The sequence below is a fragment of the Sinocyclocheilus anshuiensis genome, unplaced genomic scaffold (assembly GCF_001515605.1).
Source record: "Sinocyclocheilus anshuiensis isolate Anshui unplaced genomic scaffold, SAMN03320099.WGS_v1.1 scaffold2353, whole genome shotgun sequence".
Taxonomy (NCBI): domain Eukaryota; kingdom Metazoa; phylum Chordata; class Actinopteri; order Cypriniformes; family Cyprinidae; genus Sinocyclocheilus; species Sinocyclocheilus anshuiensis.
This window is the reverse complement of record NW_015554076.1, coordinates 185,566-198,313: the sequence shown is the minus strand read 5'-3', so window position 1 is coordinate 198,313 and position 12,748 is coordinate 185,566. Positions and strand designations below refer to the sequence as shown.

General features: G+C 40.2%; 1 protein-coding gene across 1 annotated transcript in view; it reads left to right on the top strand.

The window, feature by feature from the left end:
• LOC107668998 (receptor-type tyrosine-protein phosphatase delta-like) overlaps nt 1-12,748 on the top strand; it is a 360,739-nt gene that overhangs the window by 308,759 nt on the left and 39,232 nt on the right. The window contains 9 exon segments of the mRNA XM_016461088.1: nt 1,468-1,479; nt 3,740-4,009; nt 5,056-5,637; nt 6,154-6,299; nt 6,414-6,558; nt 7,957-8,262; nt 9,122-9,315; nt 10,383-10,409; nt 11,065-11,182. Coding sequence (XP_016316574.1) covers nt 1,468-1,479; nt 3,740-4,009; nt 5,056-5,637; nt 6,154-6,299; nt 6,414-6,558; nt 7,957-8,262; nt 9,122-9,315; nt 10,383-10,409; nt 11,065-11,182 — 1,800 coding nt within the window.

Genomic DNA, 12,748 nt, shown 5'->3' with positions numbered 1-12,748 from the left:
GATTTTCATCTCTCTTTACTCGCAAATATGGAATAAATCTATCTGAATTTATTTTAGAGCAAAATAAAAAAAATATATATATATTTTTTAACTTAACATAAATTGTGGTCAGTTTTTACAGTATAATCTTATTTTGTATTCAGTGGGATCTTTAGTCTGAAATGTAGTGTAAAAGCCTATGATGTAATATACAGTGTTGGGGGTAATATATTACAAGTAACGCGAGTTACGTAATCAGATTACTTTTTTCAAGTAACTAGTAAAGTAACGCATTACTTTCCATAAAAAGTAACTAAGTAACGTAATTAGTTACTTTTTTTATGGAGTAACGCAATATTGTAATGCATTTATTACCAACACTGGTAATATATATGGAGGCTTCTTCAATTAAGTGAACACTTCTGTCCCTAAGATGATTAAATAAAGTGTTAGTTAAAAAAAAAAAAGACTGCAGTCTTAATGGAGATATTATCATAGCCTGAAATTAATTATGTCAGAGAGCTGCAATAGAATGACTCAATGCTGCTGTCATATATCTGGGTTTATATGTGGTTTTCTGGGAAATGAGAAGTGACGTTTTGAAATGTTATTAATTTTAAGATTTTTACATCAGAGAGTAACTTTATTAGATGTAATTACCTAATTGGCCACTATTTGAGAACTTTAGTTCAGAAATAATCCATTAAAAGGTGAAATAAATATTTAATTATTTTTGTTTCTTTTTTCAAGCAATCAGAAGGTCCCCTAAGTGAAGAATTACTCCACTGTATAAATATAAAATGGTTTTTTTTTTTTTTTTGATACTGACTTATGATGGAACATCTGTATAATCTGGCACATTAAAGTCAACATGAAACTGTGTTCGCAACCCTTTTTACTTTGATAGTGAGACATATTTCATATAAAAAGCTTTTTTCTTTTTTTTTTATTTCATCCATAAGGAACTGATTGGTTGGTACAAACTTAAAAACACCTGCGCTCTGTAGCCGCTGAATCTCCCATATTAGTCAGAAAACTGTGCTTATGATTTCATGTTGACTTTAAGCCTAAATTTGTCATAAAATATGTTCCATTTTATAAACCTTGCAGGCCTGATGTCCAGCGCTGCTCAGACAAACATGTTACTGCTTTAAATACTGCGGCTGTATTCATGCACAGGTCCCAGTCATGTGGTTTACATGAAAAACCAAAGTATGTTTCTCAAAGGCTCTATGAACAAAACTCCAGAGGAACGACTGCAGTAATTGCTGATGGCATGTAAAGCTCATAACTGGACCTGTGTCATATTGTTTAATGGGCAGCGCAATAAAAGGCTTGTAAAATGCCGCACACTTTTCTTTTCCTAGACATTCTGTCTCTAGCAGCAATTCTCTGGGTTGAATGTGGCCTGTTTTACTCTCTCTGTATTTTCCCTTGTTTTTCTCCTCATTTTATTTTGTTTCCGCATCAATTCCCTACATCCCTCAGAGCTGCGAGAAGGTTGGTGTGTTTTTTTTTTTCTTTCTAACCATCTTTAAATTCAGAAAACAAATGATACAGACGCTAGTCACAGTTCCCAAGAGTATGAAAAAATGATTGTAGCTGCATTGGCGTGTCTATGATTCAATTCTGCTTTTGGTTCCTTATGTTCTATGTTTTGGACCGTTTTTTCTTCTTTTCCCTTTTGTTGTGGTCTGAACGAATGCTCTCCTGCTCTCCGCTGTACTGCTTGACCAAAAAGTGGTGCATGTCAGTCAAAATGTGCGCAGTTTTCGGGGGGTTTGCATGGTGGATTGGTCATGCTGAAGTTGTCTGTCTTCTCCCACATGTCAGTGGTCCTGCTTCGTTACTTTGACCGACACGTGCTTTCCTAACGCCTAGAAAAAAATCCCATTTGCTGACCTTCACCACGGCACAAACTGCGATGAGATGTGCTCAGTAGCTCTGTGAGATCAGATATTTTCTTTCCTTTCCACCTAACGAGCTGCTAATAAACGACAGTTGATGCATGTAGAGCGTTGTTCTCAAGACTCGACAAACGGAAAGCTATTCAGATGAAAGGGAAAACATAATGTCTCCCGGAACAGCATTTCAATTGGAAATTAATTGCAATAGGATTGAAAATCTGTTCACAATGATTAGAGATTTCATCTCCAGAGAAGCACTGGTCGAATGCGTGCCGCACGTCGTCGAAATTCTTATATTTCCTTCTTTTTCCTCCATTTCTGGTGGTTTCACACAGAGACTTAAAGAGATTTCAACTCCTCACTAAACGTTGGTTTAGGTCCATCCTGTTGTTATTTTAATTTCAAGTGATATAATGAAGATCCTGTGACGAATAGGAGCAGGCAAATGGGATTTAACCCTGACCATAGTGTAGAGTTCCTCTAATCTGACCCTGCAGACTTTAGCTCAAAGCCTGATTAAACTCACCTACCTGTAACTCTGAAGACTTTAATTAGCTGTCTTATTGGGGTTAAAATCTAACTCTGCAGATCAGTGGTCCAGATTCGAGGAACCCCTCCCTAGTGGAGTGTTATGTTCTTAACATAGAGACCTATTTCAGTGTTTCCCAACCCTGTTCCTGGTTGCACACCAACAGTACATATTTTGGACATCTCCCTTCTCTGACCCAACCATTTCAGGTCCTGGAGTCTCTAAAGAGAACTGGAGATGTGTTTGAAGACGTGTGCTGTCGGTGTGCCTCCAGGAACATGTTTGGGAAGCACTGATCTAGTGCGCTGCCACCAAATGTCCCAAAGAATCTCTACAAAAATATTGCGAGATTTGTTATGATGAACCTCTCAAACTTTGTCAAATCCAGTGATCCGTCGTCCTCAGATGGGCTCATTGTAGCAGGACTGATATAAGCTGCTGCACACTGACTCCCTGAAGCTGCGTAAAGCCGGTGGATCTGTCGCTTTGAGAAAGCTCCTGCCACTGTTGTGTGCATTATACATCAGCCGGTGCCGTCTGAGACTGACAGTATTTAAGCAGTAACACTGACATCGGTTCAGTTATTTTGAACTCTTGAATCTTCTCCCACCCTTCTGCTGTCCCGTAAACCCTCTTCTGAGGAGCTGGCACATAGTATCCCTCTCTCTCTCTCTTTCTGTCTTGGAGACTCCTGCTTTTAATAACCCTGTTGATTTTCTGTTATCTGACTCTACTATGCCCCATTTGCATTGAGGGTTTATCTATTATTTTGTTGCATCTGTTCGTTTTCATTTCGATTCAGTTTCAGATTCATACTTTCGTTGTTTATTCACTGTTTCACCACCGTCTCCGTTGACACATGTGTCCACTTTTGGAATGGCAGCCGCAGACAGTCACAGCTAGTCTCTACCCGTTGTTAGTTAGCGGCGGGCCTGTCGCCGTGTGTGTGATGTGGCAATGTGATCCGGCACATTCCTTTACATCAACTGGAAGAGAACGCAGCATCGAAGTTGTACAAACGGACACAACTCCTGCATGCTGTGGCCCTCCAGTTCCCCCGTGTGCTGCTGTCTGTCTGTCACGCGTGGGTCACCTGTGCATGGCATCTGTTTCAGTGTCCCAGTCCAACAGGAGTGAAGCGCAATGTTTGTGTCTTCTACATGTGCAATAGTTTCCTGTTGGATCCTGCTATATCTCAATCATTTGAAACAGTGTAGCGGTGAAATCCACCAGATCTTTGTCAGTTCATCACCTGTTAAATGTTCTCAAATGTTCCTTCGGCAAGTCTGTATGGGAAGTTACCAGGACTTGTGTTCTCTTGCAGTGAGACGGGTTCCACCCCGGTTCTCCATTCCCCCGACGGACAATGAGATCATGCCCGGTGGCAGCGTTAACATCACCTGTGTGGCCGTCGGGTCACCGATGCCCTACGTTAAATGGATGTTGGGGTCGGAGGATTTGACCCCTGAAGATGACATGCCCATTGGGCGAAACGTGCTGGAACTCACTGACGTCCGGCAGTCGGCCAACTACACATGTGTCGCCATGTCAACGCTGGGCGTTATAGAGGCGGTCGCACAGATTACGGTCAAAGGTGAGAATCCACGAGACGACTCGAAACTTAACATTCCAACCAGCACCAAGCTCCTGTTATTTGATCTGTCTTATCACATTCTGCAGATGAATTCACAAGCTCCTACTGTTGGCACACTTGTTAGCTCAAACAGGCCGACACACTTACAGCTGTTCACATCCACACACACAAAGCCTTTGTCTCCAGCAGACATAACAAAATCACATTAGTCATAATATGCTCCAAGAGACAGCACGCAAAGACTAAACACTATCTGTCCTATCGCCAGCCTCACCTAATGCGCTCTGAATTTAAGCAATAAATTACAGCCCGTGGAATATTTAAGACATGTTATAAACAAACCATAGAGCCTCTCTTTCCTCTGGGGTAACTTGGTTTTCTCCTTATCGCGGAGGTACTGTCAAGACTCTGAGCTCTTTTGCTGTATTACATTAGCGGCAAACAGTGCTATAACCCACATCTACTGTTCCTGTGTTGGCAGAGCAAGCTGACACTTTAACCTTCGGTTAGTATCCCAAGGGAAGAGCACATGGTTCGTGAATGCTAATGACAAAGCCACATGTGCTTTGCTTAGCTTACCTAAGCAAACTGCTTAGCTTACCAATACAATAGCACACACAACAAAGAAATTTCCTCTAAACCAGGAGAATAGCCATTTCACACCTGTTTGCTAGTTTTCAAATATTTAGAAATGTCTATGTCCTTTGAGAGTGAGGGGAGAATTCACTAAACTGATACGTGCACGTGCTGTGCCATTTTTCAATGCATCTTCAATAACCATTTGCAATCCAGGCATTAAAAGTGTTGAAATGCCACCTTTTGTAAGTAAATTAGGCTCATTATAGAATGCACCTCAGGGAAAAAGTAGGCAGATTTGGATATTTCCTGTATTGAATCATGCACTAAAACGGGCACCATTCAGTTTTAGTGATTTTCCCCTACAATCATTATTATTGCTCCAGTAATCACAAGTAACTAATTACAGTGGATTTTCCATTTTCCAAATAATTGAAATACACTGATGAGCTTCTTCATTGTTGCTCCAGCTTTACCGAAGCCACCAGGTGTTCTCCAGGTAACAGAACGCACAGCAACAAGCATTACGCTCACATGGGATTCTGGGAATCCCGAACCTGTTTCTTACTACATCATCCAGCACAAGCCCAAAAACTCTGAGGACTCTTTTAAAGAGATCGATGGAGTTGCCACCACTCGATACAGCGTGGGTGGGCTAAGCCCTTACTCCGACTACCAATTCAGAGTAGTCGCAGTGAATAACATTGGACGCGGGCCTCCCAGCGAAGCCATTGAGTCCAAAACAGCGGAGCAAGCGCCGAGTACCGCCCCACGGCAAGTCCGAGGGCGCATGCTAAGTGCAACGACCGCCATCATCCACTGGGATGAACCCGAGGAGGCAAATGGGCAGATAACAGGCTACAGAGTTTACTACACCACCGATCCCAGCCAGCATGTCAACCAATGGGAGAAACAGATTGTAAGGACTTCCAACTTCCTCACCATTCCCGGCCTGACGCCCAATAAGACTTACTACATCAAGGTCCTGGCCTTCACCTCTGTAGGAGATGGACCGCTCTCTTCTGATTTGCAGATCATAGCCAAAACTGGAGGTGGGTGTTGGGAATTACAGGAATAACAGCTCTTGTTGTTTACTTTTTGCAGGATTTTAAATATTGTTTAAATGGAATCATAATATATGTTAGAGTCAGAAGCTTATTATAGCGTCATGAATAATTTTATATCACACTATGGCTCTTTTTGCTGGAAATTCAACATAAAAACGTTTAATGTCATTAATGTATGTAATGTGTATTTTTGCATAAGCCCCTGAATGAATTACTTCATTTGATTTATTTTCTGTTTTAATTTGTAATTTAGTAGACACAAAGCAAAAGATCAGATGATCCTTAGCAGATGAATGGCATCGTGGTAAAAGCACTTTATGAAAATCTTGAGTTTGGATTGGATGACTGAATGGGCTTTATTCATACATTGAATCTGTTATGAACCTCGAGTTACTAAGCTTGTCCACTAATGCATTCCCAAGATACAAACATGAAGAGAAATGAATGTGATGGAAATTATAATTTGTATCACTTCTGTTGTTTATTATAACATTTTTATAGTGCCCTCTCAACCAACGGACTTCAAAGGCGAAGCCAAATCTGAGACGAGCATCTTGCTGTCGTGGAACCCCCCGACTCAGACGGGCCAGGACAATCAAATCATCGGATATGAGCTGCTCTATAAGAAAGGAGATGACAAAGAGGAGGTCTGAACGTGAACTGTCATTGGCAAATGTCTTCACTCGTCTAAGTCGCAGAATTGATGTCATTGTCATTGCTCAGGTTGACTGTACAAACTCTATTCCTTGTCCCTTCCTCAGAAACGAGTAAGCTTTGAGCCCACCACAACCTATTTACTGAAAGATCTGAAGCCATTCACTACCTACACGTTTCAGCTGGCCGCTCGCAGCAAACACGGCATTGGCGCATACACCAACGAGATCTCAGCCGAAACGCCTCAGACACGTAGGTCCCTTTCTGTCTTTACTGTCTTTCCCAAACACAGCGGTTCAAGAACAGGCGCAGCACTTAACAAAGCAGAAATCCTCCATTTCTCAACAGCGTTTGCTAATGTAATCCTGAATTTGTTTGAGCAGTGCTTTACAAAGAGATTTTTTTGAGAGATGGAGGCATTTCTGTTCTCCGCTTTTAGGGCGATGTTAGCGAACGTCTTGTTTGAATGAAAGGCAACTGGTGGAAGATGTAGTCAAATGACAAGGTCACTTTGTTCAATTTGGAGTCATTTATTAGCCAAGTAAGATATGAGACTGAATTATTCATCTGTTTGGCTGCAGCCGTGCCTTGTTTTTTGACTTTGGCTATTGTATACCACACTGCATTTGAAAGATTTACCAAATTTGGAAAGGTTCCCTCTGGAGCCTTGTTGTAAGCTCAAATGCAATGATATGTAGCTAGAAAAGAGAATCGCATTCCAAAAGACCTCATATTTATTCTTCATTCGTTCAAGTTGAACTGTAACCAAACCTTTAGATCAAATCCTTCATTAATTTCGCATAATTTGATGCATAAATAATGTATGACTGTGCTTCACTTCGTACTCACAATTTGAGACAATCTGAATAAATCTGAGGTCCTCTGAGTACATGCCAGGTAAGTATCTTGGAGGGCTGTTTTTGCGGTAGAGTGTTTGCATGTCCAAGTCTAGAAACGTCAGTCAGGAACTCTTGGACCAACCAGGCTTTTACCTCAAACCAACAGGCCTCGGAAAGGTTGGTGAGCAATGCATTTTCTGTTTTTACAGAGCTGACACATCAACCTTTGAAATTTTGGATTGATGGTAACTGCTTGGAGGAAACAGGGCCCGATTTAAACGCAGCTCATTTATATATTTCGCAGTGCTGTTGACGTATGACGAGAGCAATTGAAATCTGAGCCCTGAATTTAGGTTATTTAGGGGGAAAATGACATAAGTAGAGTTACGAAGGTAGGTTCTGTCGCTTCAGGGTCTGCACCAGTCCCACCCTGCACAATTTGTGAATTTGTTTTATGTTTTCTACCTCCTTATGAGAAGTCTGTGACATCTCTGCCCGTTTTGTTCTTCTTTTTAAGCTTCATTAAATTTATTTTCATGTCATCGTTTTTTTTATTTTTTATATATATATATATATATATAAATGTAGTCCCTGTGATTCATCCTCATTTGATGTCATTTTATTTTCCCTTTGTTTTTTGTTTTTGTTTGTCCATCATCAACATCATCTCCACCTCCACCACAAAAACAAAAAAAATCCTCTTACCTCAACCCCCGTGAACCTCACCTGGATCCAACCAAACTCCAAAACCACTCAAATCCAATTCAATGACTATTCTGCTCCTCCCACAATCCTCTGATCCTCCAATCAGAGCCCTCAGCTCCACCCCAGGAAGTCAAGTGTACTAGTCCCAGTTCTACCAGCATTCTGGTAAGTTGGAAACCGCCGCCAGTGGAGCTCCAAAATGGAATCATGACCAGATACACCATCCAGTACGCGGCGACCGAAGGCGACGATACCTCGTTGCATCAAGTCTCGGACATACCGCCAGAAAAGTACCATTATCTGTTGGAAAACTTGGAGAAATGGACGGAATACCGTGTGACAGTGAGCGCCCACACTGAAGCAGGAGAAGGCCCTGAGAGTTTACCTCAGCTAATCCGTACGGAGGAGGATGGTATGTCTTACTCACACGCCACTGTGACCCAATGCTAATGTCTACCCTTAAAACACGCCCCACTTCTGCCAGACTTCTGCACAAAGCACCCTAACACCCCTCACCCCTCTCGCTCCCTCTATTTACACTAACTCTACTAACCAGGATTTTTTGTGACTTTTCACCGAACCAACATTTGTCCCCCTTTGGCAATTTTTGGGAGAATTTTCGAGAGAATTTTTCAGACTTTTTACTTGACCAGACTTATTTCATGGCATGTTCTTCTGACGACCTTAAACTTCTAACAATCCCAAATGGCTTGCTGTTTTTTCCCCATTGTCTTATTAAGATAAATTAAATGGCTTTTTTAATGGAGTGAAACTCATTTTCATACATGAAAAAAGACAACTAAATCGAGAGTGAATCTTCAGAAATGGGGCTTTTTTTCTCAAACGTCCCACGATAATGACATTTTTTTCTTAAATTTGTCCATTTGTTTTTCTTTTTGTCTTCACTCTATCATAGCCAAACTCCTTTGGAGTGCTTCAAACCTGAAACACTCCTCTTGGCTTATTTTTGCTTGTTTTTATTCCATATTTTGACTCCACTAAACCCATTTTTCAGAAAAAAAATTAGGTCGGCTGTATGACCTGTTTTTGGGGATTGTTTTTGTTTTTTGTTTTTTTTTTCTCTCTCTCTTTTTTTTGTTTTTGACTTCCCATTGTTGAGATATTAGTGTTATCCAGTTCTTGTTAATGATATAATCCCATTTTGTAGATTTTTGTCTGCTTCACCGCTTTCTCAGGGGAGACGTCCAGTCGGACAGGAGGTGTCGCCTTTAAGCTTGACCTTTCTGTCTTCTATCCCATAATTCTCTCAGTGCCCAGTGGCCCTCCTCGTAAAGTCGAGGTGGAGGCTGTCAACTCCACGTCTGTTAAAGTGCTGTGGCGGTCGCCGGTGCCGAGCAGGCAGCACGGCCAGATCCGTGGGTACCAGGTGCACTATGTCAGGATGGTTAATGGAGAACCCGGTGGTCACCCTGTCATCAAGGACATCCTGATCGATGACGCTCAGGTAGGCACCCACCTGCACAGCTGCACCGCTTCTCAAGTCAATCTTTACAAGCTTTGACAAATTTTGTGGTTATGAGAGTTCATACAGCCAGCTGCCAACTATTTTGATTCAAGTTTAGGACTCTTTCACAAACTAGCGAGCTGCCTACCTAGTTACCAGAAAGTAGGCTTAATTTGGCAATCCCAGAATGCATTTCAAAACATATGATTAGAGGGCGAAAAAAACATCCAAGCTGGTTTTTCCAATTTTTTTTTTATTTATTTACCCCCCCAATTATTATTTTTTTCATTGCTTATTTGATTATTGTGTTGTCAGCAGGGCAGCTCACTATATGTTATAAAAATAAAATATAATTGTTAGATAAACAATTTAATGTTGGTATTTTTATAATAATAAATATATTCAGCAAAGATGATGTGATTATGACACAGAATAAATATATTCGTTTCATTTTACTTATTAATTGTTTTAAATTGTGCATATTTGATAATACAACAAGGAAGCACGAGTTTGAACGCACAGCAAAGAAGACTAAAACTAAAATGAAAAAGTAATAATGTGTTATAATAACACACAGCTATTCATTGTAAAAGTCCTTGCTTGCACATACTGTAAGTTATTGAAGGATACAAAGGGTCATTTTTCACTGAATGACTGAAATAACTGGAAGAAAGAAGGCCGTAAGTGTATACTTATGACATGCACAGGTTTGTGTATCCTTTTGTCATATCTTTAAGACTGAAGGCTTTCCCTAGACATTCATTTTCCCATGTGAGGTTAATGATGAAGTGCCATGAATTACACACAGCGCATAGACCTGTTACATTCTTGATTATACGTGCCTTCATGTTAGACAATGGACAGCGTGATGAGATCGGCCCGTCTGATTTTGAATCCTCCAGAATTATGAATCAATCATCATCCCAGCATCTGCTCGCTCACCGAAACAGAAGAGACGCACGTCGTCTGACACTCTCTCGTGTCTTCACCAGCAAACTCTAATTGAACTTCTTTTCTTGTTTGTCTGTTTGTTTGTTCCTCCTGCTGCTCTCTGGTCTGGGCTTCAGTGGGAATACGATGATTCAGCCGAACATGTGAGTACATCACAGAATTATGCAGCTTTGCACATTCACTTTATTTACATACACTTCCTTTCCTCGCTGGCCTATTAATATTATTTTGCGTAACCATCTAAAGATGCCATCTCATTCATTAACAATACATGCGAATAATATCTGCATATGAATGTTATCACAAAAATCCTGATTTTGAAATTTTGAAACAACTTAAATCACACATTTGCATGCAAACTCACAGACACATGCAGTATGTTAATCGAAAATTTTCATCATAAGAAACTGAATAACTCAGTGACCCAGCAGTAATGCTTTCTAATTTCTTATTTAAACAAAATAATTAGTTATTATGCTAAATACTACTTATGGACATGCATGCATTTAAAATAATCATGGGCATTAGAATGAGGGGATGAACAAATGCATGTGTGTTTGCACCTGTAAAAACACATTTATGCATTTAGCAAATGCTTTTATCAAAAGCGACTTACAAACGAGGAGCAAAGCACACTGATTCTCTTCGTGAATGAGTCCTAATGCGCACAGGCCCATTTTCCTTTATTCTTTTATACTGCCATTTAAACACATTCTTGAGCTCTTTTTTTTATAATGATTTAAAAGCTTTTTGTTAATGACTCACGTCCTGCTGTTTTTGTTTTTTTTTTTTCTCCAGGAGTTAGTCCTCACTGACCTGCATGCCGAGACCATGTACTCGGTTACGGTCGCCGCTTACACGACCAAAGGCGACGGGGCACGCAGCAAACCCAAGCTGGTCACCACCACCGGAGCTGGTAGGTTCGCGCCGCTTCAGAGCAATTTCTGCCTCTGTTGCTGTGGACTTCGTGAGCGCCACCGAGGCTCAGGCTTCTCCCCTGCAGCCATTAAGACTGAATGCCTATAATTGCCCTCGCAGTGATGACGGCGATTGTAATTCCACTCACCTACGGCTCTGACTTTGAAATGCTCACAGGGGTTAAGGAAATAATGGAAAAATCTGTCAGGAAAATGCCAAAATATACTTTTTCAAAAGAAAAGAATATGACGTCTCGATTATCACTGAAAGGCTCGAAACGCACAATCGCTTATAAGTACAGGTGCTTTTCTGTTGGACCCCTAATTGTGTTGTTATTCAGCTCCTGAAAAGCCTTTTATTTCACTTTTGTCCTTGAGCACATGACTGTGAAAAGGCGCACAGTATCACTGTTTATTTCTATTTGATATTGTATCATTACAAATTGTCAAACTCGCAGGGTTTTCGACTGGAGAATTAGGGGGATAGATACAGCAGTGCAATATTAAGAGGATCGGTGGCTGTATGTTAGATCAGTGAGCCTAAACTGGTTTTGCTTCAGATTTAACATCGTCTTGATTATATTCTATTTTACCTTGGTTAGTTTTGTTTTAATTTAAAGAAAAATTGTGTAGAGTTTGATTGGACACGCAACATTCGACGTCATCAACAAAAGATGTGTTTTCGCTTCCATTTTAACAGTTTAAAAGCTTTTTTTTAATTATTTTGCTGTCCTGTTGAGAAAAACTTTGTTAGATTATTTTAGCGCAGCATACATTTTTGTAGGAATGGGCGATTTACTGTCAGACATGATAAAACATTAGAAGTTTTATTTTTCAGTCTCTATCGCGGTTACATTGCAATATGATATTGTAGCACTGCATCATCACAAAAATTTTGCATTTGTGTATGTTTTAAACATACAAGCGATTTTAAACTGCTCAAGTGCAACAAGACACAAAACTCAATTAGGTACTTGCACATTGTCTGAATTGAGTTCTTTTTCAGAGCGCACAAATGACCAAATTCACACAAAAAGGCAGTATTTATGTAAGCATTGCCAGCCAAGTGAATGTAAACAATTGGGGGAAAATTGTCTCTATTTGATCCATGTATTAGGTCTTAAAGTGACAGCAGCCTAATATATGTTTGTGTCATTAATGTAAATCAAAAAAAAAAAAAAACTAACTGCTCTTGACTGAATCACTTTTGTATTCACTGTTATTGTACTAAATCAACTTGAACTGAATCAACATTGAATCTGAAATGAGCTGAATAGGCCATTTTTCACAGTCCACGTGTCGCTTCCACTAGTAGCGTAAAAGAATTTACGCCTGCATTACTGTCACTGTTACAGCAGAAGTTATTTTACACAACTATTCGAAGCTTCTGCTTTTCGAACTCCGAAGTGTGAAAAAGGTCTATAATGACAATACTGTCTTCAGTAGAGCTGCCTAACGACTAAAACTTAATTTGTTTCATAATTAATTTCATATACTGTTGACACTTATGTTCTCTTTATTGCATTGAAGCTTGGATTAGTTAAGATAGTATTAGTTCCCTTTCA